The sequence below is a fragment of the Scyliorhinus canicula genome, chromosome 22 (assembly GCF_902713615.1).
Source record: "Scyliorhinus canicula chromosome 22, sScyCan1.1, whole genome shotgun sequence".
Lineage (NCBI taxonomy): Eukaryota > Metazoa > Chordata > Chondrichthyes > Carcharhiniformes > Scyliorhinidae > Scyliorhinus > Scyliorhinus canicula.
Genome location: NC_052167.1, coordinates 23,577,752 through 23,601,600, shown reverse-complemented (window position 1 = coordinate 23,601,600; position 23,849 = coordinate 23,577,752). Strand labels below are relative to the sequence as shown.

Sequence of the window (23,849 nt, the reverse complement as noted above, 5' to 3'; positions counted from 1 at the left end):
CTGGTTCTCGATCTTCCCCTTTAGTGTCCCTTGCGTCAGCACCCTCCTTGCTATTTCTGACTCCAAGGAGGCGATTCGGTCACCTCTGGCCTGTCGCCGCTTTCTCCAAGTCGCTGAATGCCGCCTCTTGTGCCTCCAACGGTTGATCTGCTTTTTCTAGCGCCACTTTGAATGGAGCCAGGCGTCGGCGACCGCCGCCTTCACAGCTGCCATCATTTTCAGCTTGATGGCGTCCTTGAGTTAGGATATCCATCCACTCCCTTGGTGGTGGGTAGTCCAGCGCGAGGCCGGCGGCCCAGCCTGCTTGGGGCTGGCTCATATTTGGTGAATATTCACTGTATCGTCCGCCTTCAATGCAAGCACATCATCTCCATTCAGTTTTGAAGTTGCTGCACTGCCATCAGATACAACTCTCATCCCCTTTGTCCTGTCCGGTACACCAGCTCGAGCATGAGGAGAAGTTAGCTGATTTGATCAATGGGTCTCTCTTGGTGTTCTGAAAACAGCCACTAGAGGGTGGAAGTGGGCAATGCTGGTTGGTGGTTCCCCCCCCGCCTCATCCTGGTTTTTAATTAATTTAAATACTTGCAGTATCCATGGAGTGTCTTTAGGTGTCACTGTTCTCAAGGGCAAAATCTAGTGGTCAAAGCTGACGCTATTGTCTACACTACAGAACATAGCCACATCTTTGAATGTTTGCAATGAATTCGCACCCTCTGCGTGGATTTCCTCCGGGTGCTCCGGTTTCCTCCCACAGTCCAAAGATGTGCAGGTTAGGTGGATTGGCCATGCTAAATTGCCCCCTAGTGTCCAAAAAAGGTGAGGTGGGGTTACGGGGATAGGGCGGAGTTGTGGGCAAAGGGTGGAGGTATGAGCTTGGGTGGGGTGCTCTTTCCAAGGGCTGGTGCAGACTCGATGGGCTGAATGGCCTCCTCCTGCACTGTAAACTCTATGATTCTATGAATGTGCCAACAACACACAATCTTATGGCACAGGGGGGAGACCGTGGGGCTGCTGCGTCTCCTCTTTGAAAAGATGTCCAATCTCTAACCATCTCATGTCTGTGTCTGAACCGTTACTAGGTCTCTATTACTACCTCGAGGGGGTCAAAATGGAACTAATTTTGCTCACTGAGCCCAACCTCCCCGCAAAACACCTCCCATCCTCTCCCCCCCCCCCCCCCCCCCCCCCCCCCCACCCCCACTGCACTGCTTCCACTATTTAGCGCCAGTAAAAGTGACCACAAAGCTGTTGGATTCTGGTTGAAATCCCAATTATTTCCATTTGGGGTGGAGATCAGCTCTCCTTACACGCCCCTCTCCCCCGGCCTGTATGTGACTCTAGACCCACGCTGACCCTGAGCCGCGTAGGCAGGCAAACCATTCAGTTAAACTGACTTAAAACCCCACTGCAAGCAGCCGTCAAGAAGGCGGCCCAATAAATAAATAAATAATATAAAATAATCGCTTATTGTCACGAGTAGGCTTCAATGAAGTTACTGTGAAAAGCCCCTAGCCGCCACATTCCGGCGCCTGTCCGGGGAGGCCGGTACGGGAATTGAACTGGAGCTGCTGGCCTTGTTCCGCATTACAAGCCAGCGATTTAGCCCACTGTGCTAAACCTGCCACTGCCGGCGTTGCCGTGACGCCCAGATCTGCCCACCGCCCGTTGCGCAACAGAGAGGTAGAGAGATCCAGCCGCAGCTGCAGATGAAGGAGGGCTCGCTGCCGCAGCCACTTCGAGCGCACACACACACACATACGCCGCGACTCGGGCCGCACTGTACCTGTTCCGTTCTCCTTGTTTCCCGCTGAGGGGTTAACTTTCGTCAGGTTATTCAACAGCTCTTGAAAGGCCTGTGTGGAGGCGGTAGTGGCGGAAACGTCGTCCTGTACGTGATGCAGCTCCCAATCCAGATCCTGCCGGTCCTCAGTTGATGTCGCAGGTTCTGCTGCATTAGAAGGAGAAAGTGGCATCAATGAGAAAATGCAACAATGCCGGGAGAACACAGCGTAGCCACTCACTGCTGAGCCTCCACTAAAGCCTGAAAAGGCCAACTACTGAAGATGCTGGAAAATGGGTTTAGAATAGATAGGTGCTTAGGGCCGCCACAGTAGTTAGCCCTGCTGCCTCACGGCGCCGAGGTCCCAGGTTCGATCCCGGCTCTGGGTCACTGCCCGTGTGGAGTTTGCACATTTTCCCCGTATCTGCGTGGGTTTCGCCCCCAATAATCCAAAGATGTGAAGGGTATGTGGATTGGCCATGCTAAATTGCCCCTTCATTGGAAAAAATGAATTGGGTACTCTTAATTGGGGAAAAATAAAATAGACAGGTGCTTGATGGCACGATGATAGAATCACTACAGTGCAGAAGGAGGCCATTCAGCCCATCGAATCTGCTGCGACCCTTTGAAAGAGCACCCTACCCGTGTCCATGTCCTCCATCCTATCCCCGTAACACCATAACCTAATCTGCACACCCCTGGAAACTAAGGGACAATTTATCATCACCAATCCACCTAACCCGCGCATCGATGGGCCGAAGGGCCTCTTTCTGTGCTGTAAAACTCTACGTCGCCGCCCATTCTTGCCACTGTTTCCGTTCCTCTCTCCAGATACTCCATGACCTGCTGACTATCTTCTGCATGCCCTGTCTACACTCTGTTAAGACTAGAGTAAATGAAATTCAGAAATTTCCTGGTCCGCTGTGTTCACCTTCCACCAGCCTGGGAGTTGCATTGAGTTGTTGACTAATCACAGCACCACCTCCATTAATGAGTCCACAGCAAGTCCATAATGAAGGCAGTTAACCACTACTGATGGAGGGTTTTGAGAACCACTGGCCCAGAATGGCCCTTTCCCACCCAAGCACATTTGCATTGTGTCAAATTGCTGATAGACGCTACACCAAAATGTTATTTTCTTAAAAATCTACCGAATTTCCAGCTGAATGAGTCTGTGCTACCTGCTTCCACTATCTCTGCAGGGAGGCATTCTATTTCTTGATCACTCAACTGGAATATTATTGCCACAGAATAGTTGGGAAATCAACGATCTTGAGGAATAGGCCAAAATGGAGCAAGAGGCCCCAAAGAGTTGGACTGAGTTAACTGATCTTACCCCGCAACCCTACCGCTTGTGTGGTCCCACTGCTCCCGGGTCTATTAGGATTATTACGGGGATGTCAGCCAGAGCTCCATCCCAGTTCTCAATTCCAAGAATGTGTGCGAGCGGGTGTCTGGCGGGATCTGATTTGAATACGACGCGCTCCACAGTCAAATAGCTTCCCTAGACTCAAGCCTGAGGGTGACCTGTTGGACAGGAGGACGAACACTGGGGCAAATCTCCACAGATGTGTACCTGACAAGAATCTGGAGCAGGCAGTTTCAAAGTCGGGGCGCGACCCACGGGCATGGATCAGAAGGGTCGCGGAGCAGTCCGTCGCGACGCCCCCGATTGTGCAGCAGCCGGCTTTTATCTGCTGGCTGCGAGCGGTCTTCAAAACAAAATGCGGCCGCACTGCGCATGCGTGCCTGCTCATCGCTTTTTATATGGTCGCAGCCTTTTTGAAGGCCGCTCGCAGCTGGCATCGTTAAAACCCGGCTGCCAAAGGTTCGGGGAGAATGATGTGATGAACAGATTGTCAAAGATGTCACGGACACATGACAAAGCGAATGATCATAGAATTTACAGTGCAGAAGGAGGCCATTCGGCCCATCGAGTCCGCACCAGCTCTTGGAAAGAGCACCTCCACCCTATCCCCATAACCCAGTAACCCCACCCAACACTAAGAATGTCTGAAGAATAATCATCATAATATAATCTTTTATTGTCGCAAGTACGAAGTTACTGTGAAAAGCCCCTAGTTCCCACATTCCGATGCCTGTTCGGGTAAGCTGGTAGGAGAATTGAACCCGCTCTGCCGGCCTTGTTCTGCATCACAAACCAGCTGTCTAGCGCGCTGAGCTAAACCAATATTGACAGTACGGACCCAAAACATTAACTGTTTCTCTTCGACAAAGGGACTGTTAATGATAGTGTTAAAAGACTAAAGAAGGTACTAATAGTGGCATAAAGGGAGGACTGCAGAATCCCTTTGTCTTGTGTTCCTGGGCTATTCAATCAAAGTCGAGGGCAAAAGGCCAAGTGTTTGCAACCCTCCAGGAGCCGCCTGGTTCTAGCTGCTCCACATCCAGTTAAACCAGGACATCTGGGGGGGGCTTGAATTGTTTGAGCAGTTCCCAAGTCACCGACAAGTACAAGAATTAACAGCCGCAAAGGTTTCCTGAGAATTGCAGAGGATTTCATGGATTCAATTCAGAGGCTTCCTGAATAGGGGGGGGGGGGGGGGGGGGGGGGCTCAGGCTTCCTGTCTAGGGGCTGCTGATTTATATTTTGCTCTGTGACTACAGTCTGTGCAGCCACACCTGTCTCCCGGGACAACCGACACAATAAAGGTTACTCCAGGGACCATTGCTGGAACTGGCAATGTGACTTGTTTTCTGCTCACTGCTGGCTTCTCCGTTCGAGGGAGGTTCGTTCAATTCAATATGCAACCGTATTCTTCCCCCACCCCCGCCCACACTCCCGGCCAGTTATATTTAGAATCCATTTGAAGTAGTTTCAGTTTGTCTATTGCTTGTAACAGACTGATCTTTTCTTTTAAATATATTTTTAAACAAACCAGGGTGTGCATAACATGAACGCATCATCACTCAAAGACACAATACAATCCCCACAGTTTGACCTTGTCTCCCCTTCACCCCTGCCATCCCCCCACCCACTCACAACAAACAGACAAGAACAACCTCCATCTCATCCAGAATCTCTCTCTCTCTCTCTCTCTCTTTTCCCCCCTCCCCCCGCCCCCGAGACCCTCAGGGCAAACTTTTCCAGTTTAAGGAATTCTGCTACAATCCCCCCAGCCACGCCCACACCCTCGATGGCTCCACTGACCTCCACTCCCAATACAATTCGCCAGCGGGCAATCAGAGTGGCAAAGGCCACGGCATCAGCACCCACCACCCCTCCAGCAGTTCCGACGTCCCAAATATCGCCAGCAGAGGGCCAGACGGACTGATCCGGAGAGCCAGTTTTATTTCGTGTCAGGATAGTAGATACCTGGAGATTTCTCTCCCAGAAACGCTGTCGATGCTGGGGGAGGGCCAATTTTAATTTTCAAAGACGGCAATCATGGATTTTTGTTTCGCTTTAGCGAGCGTTCCGAAGCAAACGCCGAAATATGAATTCAGGGTTACAGATCGGCCATCAGTCGACTCGAGGGGCTGAATGGTCTATTCCTGTTCCTTGGATTGGATTTGGATTTGTTTATTGTCACTTGTACCGAGGGACAGTGAAAAGTATTTTTCTGTACGCAGCTCAACATATCATTAAGTACATGGGAAGAAAAGGGAAGAAAAGAAAATACATAATAGGGCAACACAACGTATACATAATCACCGGCATCGGGTGAAGCATACAGGGTGTAGTGTTAATGAGGTCAGTCCATAACAGGGTAGTTTAGGAGTCCTAAAGGTCCTAAATCTCCTCCCTATCTGTTAACTCACCAAATTGGAGGTGAGGGGGGTGGTGCTATACTCCCATCGATGGGGAGTGTGCAATGGATCCCAAGGCCAGCTTGCGCTGCTCCCGGTGCTCCCGAATCATTAAGATGAGCTCCTGGGATCCCTGGAAATTCGCACCAACCTCCTTCCCCAATTCCCAAACCTCACTCCAGCCGAGTCACACCGCGTTTCGAGAGTGGAGTCACTCAGTCTGCCTTCAGGACCGGGTTCCTGGCAAGTGAACTGGAGCAACGTGGGGCAGAGTCTATAATAATGTATCAACTTCAATTGGCTTCGGGCCCTTGGTGAATATAATCAAATATTATTTGATATTCGGGCCTTGAGAGTAGAGGATTAAAGAAAGTGCAGCATTTTAGATTAGATTTTTCTTTAAAATGCAGTGTTATGTGATCTGGAATGCAGGGTCTGTAATGGTGGTGGAAGACAATGCAGGGTCTGTAATGGCGGTGGAAGACAATGCAGGGTCTGTAATGGTGGTGGAAGACAATGCAGGGTCTGTAATGGCGGTGGAAGACAATGCAGGGTCTGTAATGGCGGTGGAAGACGATGGAGGGTCTGTAATGGTGGTGGAAGACAATGCAGGGTCTGTAATGGTGGATGACAATGTAGGGTCTGTAATGGCGGTGGAAGACAATGTAGGGTCTGTAATGGCGGTGGAAGACAATGTAGGGTCTGTAATGGCGGTGGAAGACAATGCAGGGTCTGTAATGGTGGTGGAAGACAATGCAGGGTCTGTAATGGTGGTGGAAGACAATGCAGGGTCTGTAATGGCGGTGGAAGACAATGCAGGGTCTGTAATGGTGGTGGAAGACAATGTAGGGTCTGTAATGGTGGTGGAAGACAATGGAGGGTCTGTAATGGTGGTGGAAGACAATGGAGGGTCTGTAATGGCGGTGGAAGACAATGCAGGGTCTGTAATGGCGGTGGAAGACAATGCAGGGTCTGTAATGGCAGTGGAAGACAATGCAGGGTCTGTAATGGCGGTGGAAGACAATGTAGGGTCTGTAATGGTGGCGGAAGACAATGTAGGGTCTGTAATGGTGGCGGAAGACAATGTAGGGTCTGTAATGGTGGTGGAAGACAATGCAGGGTCTAAGATGGTGGTGGAAGACAATGCAGGGTCTGTAATGGTGGTGGAAGACAATGTAGGGTATGTAATGGTGGTGAAAGACAATGCAGGGTCTAAGATGGTGGTGGAAGACAATGCAGGGTCTGTAATGGTGGTGGAAGACAATGTAGGGTCTGTAATGGTGGCGGAAGACAATGTAGGGTCTGTAATGGTGGTGGAAGACAATGCAGGGTCTAAGATGGTGGTGGAAGACAATGCAGGGTCTGTAATGGTGGTGGAAGACAATGCAGGGTCTGTAATGGCGGTGGAAGATAATGCAGGGTATGTAATGGGGGTGGAAGACAACGCAGGGTCTGTAATGGTGGAAGACAATGCAGGGTCTGTAATGGTGGTGGAAGACAATGCAGGGTCTAAGATGGTGGTAGAAGCCGGTTGAGCAGTAACTTTCAATGGGGAATTAGATCAAACCTTTAAAAGAACAAACTTGGAAGACAATGGAGAACGGACAAAAGAGTGAGTTTAATTTCAGAGCCTCGTTCTCTGGCTTCCTGTTGTCACGTTCTTCCTCTCGAGCACCAACCTCGCAATGAATTTGCCCAAGTGCCCATACAATCTCTACAGTGCAGAAGGAGGCCATTTAGTCCAGCGAGTCTACACCGATCCTCTGGAAGAGCACCCTACCTCGGCCCACTCCCCCACCCGAACCTGCACATCTTTGAGCTGTGGGAGGAAACCGGAGCACCTGGAGGAAACCCATGCAGACACGGGGAGAACGTGCAGACTCCACACAGACAGTCACCCAACGCCAGAGTTGAACCCGGGTCCCTGGCGCTGTGAGGCAGCAGTGCCAACCTTCGTGCATTAAATATCGTTCGGGCCTCGGCACCAACAAGCACTCTTGGTCCACAACCAGCCTTTGAAGTCAAGCCCTATGATCTGCGGGTGGGTAAGAGACACGGGCTCCAAAATGGGACAACGCTTCAGGCCAACTCCAGCATAGTGATGTGGCAAGGGTGCAAACGAGAGCAAGATCTCAATGAAACCGGAGAACATCAGTGGGCGCAGAGATCGCTGTTGACTGGAGTCCAAAATTTGACCCTTTCAAGGACAGTAAATGTATAACTTGTAATAATCAAAGTTGCTGTACAGTCACGCCACTGGCCTGCCCAGCTGAAATCCTTGCAGAGTATCTACAAACGCGAGCAATAGTGACTATTCTGAATGTGGTTGATTCTCAAACAGGGCAGCTAGGGATGGGCAATAAACACTGGCCTAGCCAGTGACGGCCACATCCCGTGAATGATTTTTTTTTTTAAAGAAAGCTTGTCCATCGTTATTTAATCTGGTCAGGAAGTGGGATTTTTTGGGAATTTTCTTTCACAGAGATGAAGGAAGTTTGCAATGTGGAATGGGACACTTCTCTAGCTGTCTTACCGACCTAGTGTTAACATCAAGCAGGGTCCATATCCAACTGCAGCACAGATCAGATCATCGTTTTCAGTCCAATCCTGCTCATTTCAAGTTGGGTGTGAGGTGGGGGAGGTTGTGTATGAGGAACATCGCACGTTAACAAGAATTAATAAAAGCTCAGTTGCAGACTTTTTTCCTCAATTGAAATGTAACTTACTCGGGTTGATGATTTCTCCCAAGACTTGCTCTCCTCCCAGTGCCCCTTTTAGGGAGGCTGGTGCAGTCAGTGCTTCAGGAGCTAGGGAGGAAACAGAATAGTTAAAACCATTCCAATTCTTTCCGTTCGACAGTGTGTCCCACCTCAAACCATTCCTTAAGTCAGGAGCACTCGAGCGAGGTTCAGATTGTTTTTTTCCTCCTCTGCGTGCGTGCTCTTTATATTCAGTGATGGGCGATGGACAGTTTCAAAGAGAAGTGTGCTGTTTGCCTCCAATGCTCCATGGACGTGGGGGTTTCCCCATGTATTCCCAATGTGCCAGTGAGCACGCATTTAGAAATTGGCACATCGATGGACAGAGGCAATCGAAGCACGGAGTCGGTTACAGTGGCAAAAAGCTCAATTGGCGTTTGGAAAGGAGCATAAAGAGGGAAGCATTAAAAATGGAAAGGGTAAGGCAGCACGATGGCGCAGTGGTTAGCACTGCTGCTTCACGGCGCAGAGGAACCAGGTTCAATCCCGGCTCTGGGTCACTGTCCGCGTGGAGTTTGCACATTCTCCCCGTGTTTGCGTGAGTCTCGCCCCCACAACCCAAAAAGATGTGCAGGGTAGGTGAATTGGCTAAGCTAAATTGTCCCTTAAGTGGGAAAAAAAGAATTGGATACTCTAGAAATAGAAATAGAAATAGAAAATCGCTTATTGTCACAAGTAGGCTTCAAGTGAAGTTACTGTGAAAAGCCCCTAGTCGCCACATTCCGGCGCCTGTTCAGGGTGGCTGGTACGGGAATCAAATGTATTCTGCTGTCCTGGTGGAGGGGGTTTCCAGCTTCTGGATGAACAGTGTACTGGGAGTAGGGCAGCACGGTAGCACAAGTGGCTAGCGCTGTGGCTTCACAGCACCAGGGTCCCAGGTTCGATTCCCCGCTGGGTCACTGTCTGTGTGGAGTCTGCACGTTCTCCCCGTGTCTGCATGGGTTTCCTCCGGGTGCTCCGGTTTCCTCCCACAGTCCAAAGACATGCAGGTTAGGTGGATTGGCCACGCTAAACTGACCAAAAAAAAAGGTTGGATGGGGTTATTGGGTTACAGGGATGGAGTGGAAGGGAGGCTTAACTTTGTTGGTGCAGACTCGATGGGCCGATTGGCCTCCTTCTGCACTGTATGTTCTCTGTCTCCTGCTGGAAAATATCCTGGTGGATAGACGTTCAAAGGCACCGTGTCCTTTAGAGCCACTCACTACAATGTCCTCACCCTGGGTCTGCTTGAAGGAGCTGGAGTTCATTGGCCATGTCCTCATTAAGTCAGAGTTGCCTCAGGCCTTGCTCCGGGTGAGACGGAGTTAGGAAGTGTTTTTCTGATTAGAGACTTCTGTGCCAAGCCCCCCTCCTCCTCCTCCACTCTCTTCACAGAGATTACCCTCTGCAACGTTCACTCCATCTGCTGGTTGTGTATTGCACTGAGAAAAGATTATAGCATTTCGACCAAGACAAAGTTTCCACTTCAAAGAAATCGACTCATTCCCAGATTTCTTGCCTTTGATCATGTTCTTTTTAATCTAGCCAGCTCTTTGCTTTGCATCTAGCACTACTTAAGGCATTGGCCAAGTTTGTAAAATGCCGGCTGTACATTTATCCTTTCTCATGACTTAAGCTTTCTGATGCCTGATTTTATCACATCCTAATTGCCTCCATGCTGCCTGGCGTAAAGTTGTTTGGTGTCTCACTTAAGAGGTCTGGAGTCTCCCTAGTAGCCCGGCGAAGGATTTTGCTACAGTGTCCCTAGTAGCCCGGCGAAGGATTTTGCTACAGTGTCCCTAGTAGCCCGGCGAAGGATTTTGCTACAGTGTCCCTAGTAGCCCGGCGAAGGATTTTGCTACAGTGGAAGGACGCGAGGCCCCCAAGCGTGGAGACCTGGATCAATGACATGGCGCGCTTCATTAAGCTTGAGAAGGTTAAATTCGCCCTGAGAGGATCGGTGCAAGGGTTCTTTAAACGGTGGCAACCTTTCCTCGACTTTCTGGCTCAACGATAGGGTACTGGGACAGTGGCAGCAGCAACCCGGGGGTGGGGTGGTGGGGGGGGGGGGGGGGGGGGGGGGGGGGGGGGGAGACGACGTTGATTATGTTTGCTTATTTTATTTAAATTTGATTTATTTAATTTTAATTTATGGTTAAGTTCTCTTGTTGGGGGGGGAGTGTGATACATGTGATGTTACGGTATGGGGGGAATTGTGGGTGTTATGGGGCTGTTAGTTGCATATTACTGCTTGTTGCTATACTTGTTATATTTTTATATTTTCTGTAAAAAATTCCAATAAAAATTATTTTTAAAAAAAGAGATCTGGAGTCTTGTATAGTTGAATGTAAAACGTTTATCGTTAACACACATCGCTACTACCTACATACTGCGTTCTGTCGGGCTGTCTCTGCGCACAGTCTAACATCACGAGCCTCTCTGCATCATAATGTGGGCTGCACTGTTTCCTCTGTCGCACATGGGCCCTTACTAACTCACAGAATGGGGTTAGCACTGTTGCTTCACAGCGCCAAGGACCCAGGTTCGATTCCCGGCTTGGGTCACTGTCTGTGCGGAGTCTGCACGTTCTCCCCGTATCTGCGTGGGTTTCCTCCGGGTGCTCCGGTTTCCTCCCACAAGTCCTGAAAGACGTGCTTGTTAGGTGAATTGGACATTCTGAATTCTCCCTCTGTGTTCCCGAACGGGCGCCGGAATGTGGCGACTCGGGGCTTTTCACAGTAACTTCATTGCAGTGTTAATGTAAGCCTACTTGTGGCAGTAATAAAGATTCTGATTATTAACCCAAAGACCCTTGTACTGCAGTGTCGTCTATAAACACCGCACTGGTGTTCCACAGCCTTTTCACTCCTCTTCACACTCCCTGAGTATTACACCCATCGCACCTCCCAACTGTCACAGCGGGGCCAGAAATAGTTCATTTTGACCGGCCCCGCATTACCCTGGGTGCGGAGGCCGTTTGCTAAGTTCCATTTGCTCCGTGTTTGGGAATCCCAATTCTGCCCTTTTTACCTGGGTCTTCGCACTTGGATCCTGTGTATCCAGGACAGCATTTCCACTCCAAGGAGGTCACGATCTTCTGCTTCACCTTGTACAGCGGCCTGACAGCGAGCTGGTACCTGGAGAGCAGCAACAATTCGAGCGTATGTAGCTTCTTTCTTCAACCTCGTTTTACACCCCCAAAATGTACTTGTCAAAAATGTGATCAAAAACTATTTGACACGGAGCCGCAGAGGGGGATATTGGGGCAAATGTTTGCTCAAAGGGATAGTTTATAAGGTATTGTTTTTTTGTGGTATTGTTTGTGTTGCTGACTTCAGGATGAAAATGAAAATGAAATGAAATGAAAATCGCTTATTGTCACGAGTAGGCTTCAATGAAGTTACTGTGAAAAGCCCCCAGTCGCCACATTCCGGCGCCTGTCCGGGGAGGCTGGTACGGGAATCAAACCGTGCTGCTGGCCTGCTTGAAAAGCCAGCGATTTAGCCTGGTGAGCTAAACCAGCCCCTATGGTTGGTTGTCTTGGTGTTCACAAAGACCACAAAATAGCTTGAGCTTAAACAAAGCTATGATATTATTTACACTACTAAACTGGGATTCAACACTTAGTCATTCAGAATACACAATTAGGACGGCATGTGGCACAATGGTTAGCACTGGGGCTACGGCACTAAGGACCCGGGTTCGAATCCCGGCCCTGGGTCACTGTCCGTGTGGAGTTTGCATATTCTCCCCGTGTCTGTGTGGGTTTCACCCCATAACCCAAAGATGTGCGGGGTAGGTGGCTTGGCCACACTCAATTGACCCTTAATTGGAAAAAAATAATCTAAATTTTTTTAAAAATGCACAATTGATCAATAACATCTAACTACACTCATCTATTGCTAATCTCACTACTGGTATAAACTATAATCTAACCTTACTCGCACTATCTTCTCTTCTGACCTTCACTAGCTATCTCCTGCATACACTCCTCCCCTAAGGTCTAGCATCACTGCCTTATATAGTTGTATCTGCAGCTCCCTCTAGTGGCTACTCTTGACACTTCATTAACCCTTGCAATGCTGATAGTTATGATAATACCACAAAAGCAAGGTAATAAAAGGAATAAAGATGGAAAGGCAGAAAGGTGTAGGGAGGGAATTCCAAAGCTTTGGGGGGGGGGGTTTGTGCCCCCACCCCATGTGTTCCCCGCTGGCAGAGGCGGCCCATCATTGGCCACCAGCGGTAGTGACGACGGGGTTTGCATGGCCCACACCTTCCCCCACCAGGGGACCCTACTGCGAGGAGTCACCATCGGCGGTAACGGAAGATCGCACCAGTGGAAAGGGCTGGAAAATTCGGGATTCGGGCAACTGAACGCCGACTGACAGTGTGGGGGGGGGGGGGGGGGGGGGGGGGGGAGTAATTGAAATCAAAGATGCACGAGAGCCCAGAATTAGAAAAACACCGATATCTCTAAAATGCTGGAGAAGGTTACAGAGATGGGGAGAGGCAAGAACATTTATCATGAAGATGTGCTTGTATCAAACTTTGGTTTGTGATTCATCGGCTGGAACCAGGAATTGGATTTTCAAAAGACAGATTCAGTATTTCGAACAGACTAAAGTGATCTCAACCTACAACAAGATGGCCGACACTAATTTGCATTTCTATATTTTTCACTTTCCAACCCTATGAAAAGGAGATGGCAAGTCTGCAAAATTTACCAAAGACCGTAACACTTCACCCACCCCCTGCCCCACCCCCTCCCTATTGACAAGATATCTGTGCAGGTCACCTACAGATTTCAACAGCCGAAGATGACCCATTCAAAGGTTAATTGATTGGACAAAAGACATTGGGCGAGATTCTCTGGCCGTTGCGGGCGATGGGATTCTCTACTTCCCCCGGCAGTGCGCCCCCGCCCGTGGATTTCCCGGCAGCATGGGATGGGAAATCCCATTGATGAGCGGCGGGAGTAGACAATCACTTAACCGGCCCAAGTCTTTTGTGTGGTTTTACGCACATGGGTTTGTCAGCACATGGGCTGTGCTAAGTGGAGCTCCTGCTTCTCTCGCTCTTATAATAATAATAATCTTTATTAGTGTTACAAGTAGGCTTACATTAACACTGCAATGAAGTTACTGTGAAAAGCCCCTAGTCGCCACATTCCGGCGCCTGTTTGGGGACACAGAGGGAGAATTCAGAATGTCCAATTTACCTAACAAGCACGTCTTTCGGGACTTGTGGGAGGAAACCGGAGCACCCGGAGGAAACCCACGCAGACACGGGGAGAACGTGGAGATTCCGCACAGACAGTGACCCAAGCCAAGAATCAAATCCGGGTACCAAACGCTGTGAAGCAACAGTGCTAACCAATGTGCTACCGTGCTGCCCATTGAAGCCATAGTGGATTAAATCTAATTTGATTTTGTCTCCATTCAGCAGTGGAGATTCCTTAAAGAAAGAATTCATCCTCACAGCGGTGTCTCCAGCCACACCTTTAAACCACCTTTGCCGTGAAAACAAAGTTGGTTGGGAGGGTGAGCTGTGAGGAGGACGCAGAGATACTTCAGCGGGATTTGGACAGTCTGAGTGGGCATAAACATGACAGATGCAGTATAATGTAGATAAATGTGAAGTTATTCACTTCGGTAGTAAAAATAGGAAGGCAGATTATTATTTGAATGGGTAAATTGAGAGGTGATTGCTCAACGAGACCTTGGTGTCCTCGTGTATCAGTCGCTGAAAGTAAGCGTGCAGGTGCAGCAGGCGGTAAAGGCAAATGGTATGTTGGACTTCATAGTGAGAGGATTTGAGTATAGGAATAGGGATGTTTTTGCAATTGTATAGGGCATTGGTGAGGCCACACCTGGGGTATTGTGTGCGGTTTTGATGTCCTTATCTGAGGAAGGATGTTCTTGCTATGGAGGGAGGGCAGAGAAGGTTTACCAGGCTGAATTCTGGGATGGCGGGACTGTCATATGTGGAGGGAGTAAGTCGGTTAGGATTATATTCATTGGAGTTTAGAAGAGTGAGAGGGGATCTCCTAGAAAATTCTAACAGGATTAGACAGGGTAGTTGTTCCTGATGGTGGGCAAATCTAGAACTAGGGGTCATAGTTTGAGGATAAGGGATAAACCTTTTAGGACTGAGGTGAGGAGAAATGTCTTCACCCAGAGAGAGTGGTGAATCTGTGGAATTTGCTACCACAGAAAGTAGTTGAGGCAAAAACGTTGTGTAATTTCAAGAAGGAATTAGATATACCTCTTGGGGCTAAATGGATCTGGGGGGGGGGATATGGGTATAGAACTTGATGATGGGCCATGATCAGAATGAATGACAGAGCAGGCTCGAAGGGCCGAATGGCCTCCTCCTGCTCCTATTTTCAATGTGTTTCCATGTATGAAATGCTTTACATAATTGCGACCGTCAGAATATTTTGCAAGGACTGTTAAGAAGAACAGGGAGAACATGTGAGGGTCTGTGGACGGATAGTATGACACCAGAATAAGCCAATCATGTCAGTGAGATTGGGATGTGCCCTAACTGGGCAGACCACCAGTAAAGAGGATAAAAGGACACCAAGGTGCACCGATAGAAGAAGAATCAAAGACCACCAGTCGACAGATCGGCAAAAATATGGGCTGAGATCCATATCTTTAAATAAAACATGTTGCAGTCAAACAAGGAGAGGGAGCAGAAGGGAGCCCATTGACCCACCTCACCTGATTGTAACACATGGAAGGATTTGAAAACAAGGACGAGAAAGTTAATATGGCGGAGTTGCCTGACGAGGAGCCAACATGTGTCAGTGAGCGCAAGTGATGGATGAATGGGATTTGGTACGAGTTGGAGCAGAGACAACATTTTGGATAAACTCAAGTTCATGTGGGATGGTTGATGGGAGGAAAGCTCCTCCACTATTCCTCGAAAGGAAAGATCGTGGGTACATGAGAGGATGAGGAAAACATGAGCGAATATCGATAGTGAAGAAGATGGAGTGTGATATAAATGTGATTGAACTCTTCTGAAATATATTGTTACTCCTATAAACATTGCTAAGAAGATCACTCCATACCTATCTGGTGCTCTTTAATGAAATATTTCTAAAGGTATGCTACTGAGCACGCTTACTCGGAGAGAACAGGGTTGCGGAAGACACGAGACTCGCAAAATCTGGAGATCATTTTGGAGGCTCCAACACCTCTGCTTGGAGATTGTCTTCAAAGTTTAATAAGCTTTGTGTTGAGATTAGCCAAGATGCCAGAAGAGGTGAATGACTTGAGATTGATCAATGGCCGCAGGGTTCACATTTGGTGGAGAGAACTGATTTCGGGGCTGTTTTATCAAACACACCCCGTTCTCTTTCTCCACATCCACTTGGGAAAAATCTTCAATTCTGTCAACAGCATCCTCCAAAACCGCCAACTGTTAGCCCTCTACCTGCCTGCACATCCTGATCAATATGCTCAACATTGCCTTGACCTCCACCTCTGGAGAAGCCAGGCCACCTCAGTAGAGCCCTTCACACTGCATTGGCTAGTAATAGAGTCGCTGTGTACACAGTCTGATATCTCCATTGGTACTTACAACCCGTTTTGGCAATTAACCATCCCGTTCACACACGGCTCCATAATCCTTTGGACAAACTGTTCGACTCCACATGAAACCACAGCAGTGGACAATCTGGATTTCACAAAGGCGCACCAATTCCTAAAACAAGGGGACAAAAAGAATTTTCAAGGTACCAACTCTGGGATATATTGACAGAAGCGACGGTTCTAAAATGTAATAATGATTCTTAAATCAGTAAAACACAATTAAAGTTTCTTTCACTACTTCAACAGCTGAGATTCCAAAAACTACTGAACAGAAGGTCGGCATAAAATAAGCAATCTTTTCGATATAAACACAGAAAATACTGGATAAACTCAGCAGGTCTTGTCGCATCTGTGGAGCGAGAAACAAAGTTAATGTTTTGAGTCGATACGGCTCTTCTGCAGAACGGAGGAGGGGTGCAAATGGAGCGATGGTTGATTCCTCCAAGTGTTAACAAGGGATGACTAAGGGGTGTTGAACTAAGGAGAATTAATGACTTAATTTAAAATGATTATAAATCTCCAAAGCAAAAGGAGACATGAATGTGAGGTGCGTAATAATTAGTGGTGAATACTGTGGTATGAGAGTGAAAGAGAGTTGTTTTCAAAGTGGGTGGAGCCCAGAAGGCACAGCTCATTGGTTTTCCTTTGCATCCCTGAAAATAGAGGAACGGGTTGCCAAGAGTAGACTTAAGGGAGTCGAAGATTATCAGGGGGTGTGTGGCATTGAGGCCACAATCGAATCAGCCACGATCCTATTGAATGGCGGAGCAGGCTCAACGGACCAAAAGACCACTTCCTGACCAGCCAACGTCCTTGAACGTTTTTATTGAGAAATGGGCCTCTTGTATGAAATATGGAAAGCCCTCGTGTCGTCGAATTTCCAAAAGTATTCATCCGTATTCTGCGTGAAGGTTAAGCCCGAAATTGTGGGAATTTAGGATAAATCTTGGGAAGGGAGACAAAAGTGATTCTGGGGACAAATGTTGATTGGGTTATGTCACAATATGGCGGGTATGCTGGGCGGGTTGCCCCGGGGTGGGGGGGGGTTTGGTTTTGAGAGCGTTACTGTTCTAGATTTACACCAGTGGCCTGGATTCAGAAACCCAAGCAAAGTTTTAAGTCGATACGAAGTGAGGAAAGACTGTGAGGGAAAACGGGTTGGGGGGGAAGGTGCGTGCAGATATCAAGTTAAAATGTAAAATGGGCAAGTGTTAAATAGTGATCATAGGGAAGGGAGATTGGGCAATAAGTGAATGTAGCTGAATGTTAAGGATGAGTTGGAAAGACACGGAGGAGTGTTCGGAGACTAAACGTTTAATATGTCCGGTTCCACAGCACAGGAAGACTCCATCAATGTGATGGAATGTTAAACTGTGCAACCAAATTGTGGAGTCAGCGTGGACAACATTCCGGGACAGTCCTGCAGCCCCCAGGAAAGTATGATGAAACTTTAGGGCACTGTGGTGAGAAACCCCAGACGGAAATCACAGCAGTGTTAAAAAGAATACATTTCTCATTTACTGTCGGTAAGATCAAGTCGCCATCGTCTCAGATAACCACGGGCTGCTTTGCCCTTTGAGGGGGTAGAGCTGACTGGTGGTGATTTAACCTGAGGATCACCACACCTCAGGCGAGGGGCGAGGTTGAGAAGTCATGAATGACCTCTAGAATTCTGTTTATTCACAGTAAAATCAATACTGGAGCCGAGTCTATTGTGAGGTGATTTCCGGTTTATGAATGAGGAATAGGGTAAAACAATGCATTTTCAGAGAATTCGCTTGTGAACAAAAAGGGATTTGTTTAGTGATCTTCATGTTTGCAGCTAATTCTAAAACGCCTCTGCCTAGGAGAGCTCCACCCCCTGGGGTGATTCCCCACTCTGAGTCCTGATTGGCCACCCAGGCCAGGAGATCCTTACTCTGCTGTGTTGCACCGAAAGGGACGATCGCCACAACGGCTCACTTTGGGTCTGGTTCAGTGTTGATGACTAAGATGACAATATATCTAAGATGCTAGTTATAAGGCACAATATACAGGGAAGCTGATTGCTTATGGATCCCTCTTACCCTTTTGCGGCAAAAGAGGTGAAATATGTTCCCATCGGCACCATCTGCGGGGTCCAAGCAACTAAACTGTTTCCCTCGGTCGAGTGGACAGAGATTTCTCGCAACTAATGACGTGAGGTGTCTCCCAACATATACAAATCAGGTCAAGTTCAAAGAAATCTCATCTAGAAATTGATCCGATTTAATTTACTCACGATCTCGTGCTGTGTTCCTCGAACGCCCCCCCCCCCCCCAAAACCCTTGACATCCGAGCTTGCCGATTTTCCTCCTGGTGAAATGGAGTGGAGGAACTATTTTCCGGATAAAGCTCGGAATGGAGAATCCTGTCCTTTCAATGCACGACACCGGATCCGTGAAGACGGAGGTGAAGTTCCACCGTATGTGCGCACAAGATTGAGGACGTTTCGACACTCGGAGAAAACCCTGTGAGACTACCCAAGAGTGTAAGGGCGGGGAGAATTGGTATAGACAGGGCAGAGGTGGTAACAGCTTCCGCCATTGCCATTTCACTGAGGGAAGCCGGAGTGCGAAATGGGTTTGTCACACTGATGTAGCAATTATAAAGGGGTTTCCTCACTCTGGGCGGGATGTATCGAGCAATCCGCCGCATGTTTCACAGACACAGCCCGCCATTGGTCAGCGGTGGGATCTACTGGTCCTGCCATTGCCATAGGGCTGAATGCACCCCTTTGCTGCCTGAAAACCCAAGGCTGGGGGGGGGGGGGCGCTGTTGGCAAGAACGAGCGGAAAATTCCGGCCACTGAATCCAAATTTAACATAGATTTTAACATAGAATTTACAGTACAGAAGGAGGCCATTCAGCCCATCGAGTCTGCACCTACCCAAGGTCAACACCTCCACCCTATCCCCATAACCCAGTAGCCCCACCCAACACTAAGGGCAATTTTGGACACTAAGGGCAATTTAGCATGGCCAATCCACCTAACCTGCACATCTTTGGACTGTGGGAGGAAACCGGAGCACCCGGAGGAAACCCACGCACACACGGGGAGGATGCGCAGACTCCGCACAGACAGTGACCCAAGCCGGAATCGAACCTGGGACCCTGGAGCTGTGAAGCAATTGTGCTATCCACAATGCTACTGTGCTGCCCTGGGAAGGTCCTGGGAAGGAGAAAAGGGTTGCCCTTAACGCTGAGGCAGGGGTTGTATCTTCCAGGCATTGCAGCACAGAAAGAGGCCATTCAGCCCGCTGAGTCAATGCCAGCTCCCTGTGGAGGAACCCGGGCTGGTCAGACTTTTATGACCCGCGAGTGATTTTCCTTGTGGTGGGGTCTGACACTTGCACCAGAACTACCAACGCAGCTCGTTTCAACAGCTTAGCTGGAATGTCTAGCAGGACAGGGTGTGAGAGGGGCGATGTGAGGTTGCAGGAGATAGAGAGAGAGTTGCAGTTAGTGTGGAGTGCAGTGTAGCGACAGACATTTTGTAGGTGTGTGTGAGACATTTTTTTTGCACTTCCTGGACTATGTGTTCGGGAAACCCTCTGAACAGTTTACACAGACTGGCTGCAGCAACAGTGCGCAGCAATTGTGTTCACAATATTGAACCTGGCATCCCCCCCCCCCCCCCCTCCCCCCTCCTCTGTCTTTCACATCCTCCCGGTGACTGCATGCCTGTTCACAGGCCTCAGCTCCATCCTGACACTCGTAAAATTACTGTTCCCATGACGATGACTTCCTGCCTCCTCTCATTATTTGACCCCGTGGACTTTACATTGATTTTCTATTTTTTTTTAATTTAGAATACCCAATTCATTTTTTCCAATGAAGGGGCAATTTAGTGTGGCCAATCCACCTACCCTGCACATCTTTGTGTTGTGGGGGTGAAACCCACGCAGACACGGGGAGAATGTGCAAACTCCACATGGACCCAGAGCCGGGATCGAACCTGGGACCTCGACGCCGTGAGGCGATTTTTCTTTTTTTTCTGGACCTCTCTCTACTCCCGTTTCCAAAGCTTTGGTGGGTTCATTTCCGTTTTCATATATTGTCCGTCGCTCCCTCACCTCATGGTCGCGATTTGTCGCACAGCTGCAGAAAGGGAGGTGAGGGCCTGATAATTGGGCAGCAGGACTGAGTCACCTCTGACATGCACTAGGGGCACGAGCACCTCCCCCTGCCCTCTCCCCCATCCGAAAGTCCCCATGTAAGGATTTGATGACAATTGCCCGGGAAGGTCAAGTTTCCATTGGACAAACTTCAGATGGTTCCGACTCCCAATAGTTACCCAGGAAAAGAAGAATTAAAACCACTTTTAACTTCTGGGTATTTTTGACTGATTCCCTGACCCTCCCCCCCCCCCCCCCCCCCCCCCATGGGAGCCCTGGGACAATCGCCCCCCTCCCCTCCCCCCCACACACACACACTGGAGTCCTGGAACCTTCCCTAAGCCCTCACCACCACCCCAACCCCCTCACGCCACCCCCGACTATCCTTCCCCACCCCACAGCTACAGCCCCACTGATGAACCCTCACCCTTTCCCCCTAACTAACCCTCCCCTCCCTCCTTCCCTCCCTCTCTCTCTCTAACCACCCTTCCTCTCTCCGACTCTACCTCCCTCCGACTAGCCTCCCCATTTCCCCCCCCCCGCTGACCATTGCCCTGCCCACTTGACACGCCCAACCCCCTCCACTGACCAAACCCCATTGACCAACCGAAACCCCCTCCCAACCGACCACCTGACCCCACCGACCACCCAACCCATCTTGATCCCTCCAATCCTACATTGCTCCTCAAAGCAACTGGGCCTTAAACCTACTTTACTGCAGCTCGTGCTGCGAAAAAGGGAACTTATCTTACCTCTTACGCAGGAGCCTAAAATATGTGAAGTTTAAACAGTAAAATTGCCATGTGAGAGTACCTTTAAGAAATGGGCGTTTATAAATGGGTGTGTATATAAATATCTGTAGTGAGAGTACCTTTAAGAAATGGGTGTTTACTACTTCAGTGATGTCAGAGTGTGGGTGGAGCTGGGCTGTCTGTCAGCTTTTTACTTTCGTTTTAGGCTGTTTACTGCAGGGTGTGTTTTACTTTCGTTTTCAGAGCTGGATAGCTGCAGTCACAGCCAGAAGGTGTATGAATCTCTCTCTGTATTCTAAAGACTGTTAATCGATTCTGGTGATTGGAAACTAATAACTGCTCTCAGTAGTGACTTTAACCAGATGTGCTTCTGTTAAAAGTTCTTTTAGCCAGAGAATGGTTACAGCGCAGAATAGGCCATTCAGCCCACCGGGTCTGTGCTGGTCTCTGCAAGGCGACACCCCCTGTTCCGCTCCACTGCCCTTGGTCCCAGTAGTGTTGCAATTATTTGACACTCTCAGGAACTTATCCAGTTCCAATTGAAAAGCTGCGGGGGGTATCTGCCTCCACCACGTTGTCAGGCAGTACATTCCAGATCCTGTACATTCATCACTATTCCACGGGGAAGTGTTGACTCTGCTGAGGGGAAACAGCTTTGCAAGCTCGAGATCAGATTGGAGCCAGTTACAGAGCTCTGCCATCTGCTGCAATCTTACTTGCGGCCAATTGGCATCGTAGGCATTGGCTGTCAAGATGGCCACTGCTATATCCTGCCACTGCCTCCTCCAAAGGCTGGCACAGGAACAATCTGCCAACTGAGGGTGTCTCTCCTTCCGTGTTAATGGGAGCTGGTGGCCCAGACCAGTCCGGGAACTGATTCACTGACGCCTAACCATAGAAAAAGTCAGGAGTGGCTGGAGCCACTGCCTGTACCTGAGATCTCGTGGAAATATCTAGATTCCATAGCTGTGAATGACACCGTTCTGAGACACGTGCACTGCCCCTTTAATACACTCTGAGTGATGAGTCAGCACGACCCCCTCCCCCACTAACAGAAGCCAGTGTCACACTAATGCTAATTCTTTCTATAAGAGTCTTAGTGAGTCACAGTATTGATGGGTTCCATAACTTTGCTCAATCCTCAGGCTCACACACACTGACACACACACATTCACAAAACTCTCACACACATGCACACTCCCACACATACATACATACACAAACACGCACATGTGCACACATACACACACACATACATACTTCCAAACACACACATGCGCACATGTACATACACGCACACACACACATGCACACATATACACGCACGTGCACACATGCACACGCATATGCGCACACGTACACACACATATGCGCATGCACATATACACACATACATACACACAAGCACACATATGCACAGGCACACATACATGTACACTACATGTATATAAACACATGGGCAGTCACACACAAATTTATATATGTACACAAACACACGTATATACAAACCTACACACATGCAAATACACTCTCACCGGTGGACACACACAAGCACACACCATCCAAGATCTAATGTAGCACAGGTAAAGCCGTGAACGTTGCACCCTTCCTGAAGAGGATTGGCAATCAGGTGTTCAATCTGGAGGGCATTTTGTTAAACACAATTCTTTTCCAGAATAATCTGTGACAAACATTTTTAGGAACTGGACAGGAGTGAAGGATATCAATTGCTGTTTCACTTGCCTTCCTGGTGTCGATTTGAAAGGTTCTCGCGCCCTCGTAACTGTTGTCTTCATGAGCTTCCTTGAAGAATCGGAGGTGGTCATTCGGCGATAGGAGAATGGTGTGTTGGTTCCCTGGACCACCTCGTAGCCCCATCCGCCCAGCTTAGAGTCAGCGCGGCCCTCAACGCTCTCCACGCCTCCAAGGTGCGCAGTCCCTCGCAGCCTGCCCGATTCCACCTCGTCTCGGAAGAAATCCTTGCGGCTGCTCCCCGCACCGCCCGGAATCTCCGAGCGCTTCTTCAGCCAGACCAATCGCAGGCACAGGAAAACGACAAGAAACCGGAGAGTCATTTTCTTCTTCCCCCGCCCTGCCCCAGCCCGCGCCTTGCCCTCGAACAGACCGATTCCCTCCCCGCCGTGTGGAGTGAGTGGGCTCTTGTTACTGTGTGAAATCCTCAGACAAAGAGAGGGGAAGAAAAAGAAAGTTCTCGGCCCTCCCGGTCTACGTGGGAAATGTCAAGAGGCGAGAGACACCGCCACCCCCACGTTCCTGTGCAGGTTTGGAGTTGGCACTGAGATTGTACAATGGATCCCAAGGAAGTGGCTCACTCGCCCAATTCCTAATGTTACTAAAGGACCGGAACAAGGGTGGAAGGGGCTTATCAGCACTCTCAGTGCAGGAAAAGGAAGCTGCCAATCGAGAAAAGCTAATAAATAGAAGAATTATTTCTAAGATGTGACGTAGCTCGAATACACAGGCAAGAAAACTTGTGCACAATCAACTTTAAACACGACCGACTTTCAACGTCTCCTCGTCTCCACTGAAAACAAAGCTCAGATTCAGGTTCCTTTGGATTATTTTTAACCCTCTCCCCGCCCACTAAAAAAATAATTGTTCTCAGAATCTGGCTGTCCACTGTCGCGGCCATAATGACTTGTCCACTCCTGGTTGGCTTGGCCAGGCGATGATGGTCCTCCTCAGCAGTGTTCAAGTGGTTCTGCCTGACTGACATTGCTCAGCTGCATTTAAATGCTTTGAGAATCTGACCCCTTTAATGGTGGGACTGAAGTGACGTGTAATCCAGACTGCGTCAGCAGGCTCCCCGCATGAGAGAATGAGAGGCGACCTTATTGAGACATATCGGATTCTCAGGGGGTTTGACAGGGTCGATGCTGAGAGGTTGTGGGAGAGTCTAGGACCAGACGGCATCATCTCAGAGTGAGGGAGTCGTCGCCCATTTAAGACAGAGATGAGGAGGAATTTCTTCTCTCAGAGGGGAGTGAATCTGTGGAATTCTTTACCGCAGAGAGCTGTAGGGGTCGTTAAGTATGTTCAAGGCT

The 23,849-nt window shown here is 49.0% G+C and overlaps 1 protein-coding gene across 1 annotated transcript in view; it reads right to left on the bottom strand.

Moving 5' to 3' along the window:
- mmrn2a (multimerin 2a) overlaps nt 1-23,639 on the bottom strand; it is a 31,663-nt gene extending 8,024 nt beyond the window's left edge. The window contains exons 1-5 of the mRNA XM_038783096.1: nt 22,528-23,639; nt 15,886-16,008; nt 11,323-11,429; nt 8,281-8,361; nt 1,787-1,951 (exon numbers count right to left, since the gene is read on the bottom strand). Coding sequence (XP_038639024.1) covers nt 1,787-1,951; nt 8,281-8,361; nt 11,323-11,429; nt 15,886-16,008; nt 22,528-22,859 — 808 coding nt within the window. The 5' untranslated portion in view covers nt 22,860-23,639. The remainder of the gene's footprint in view (nt 1-1,786; nt 1,952-8,280; nt 8,362-11,322; nt 11,430-15,885; nt 16,009-22,527) is intronic.
- Nucleotides 23,640-23,849: the final 210 nt, after the last annotated feature.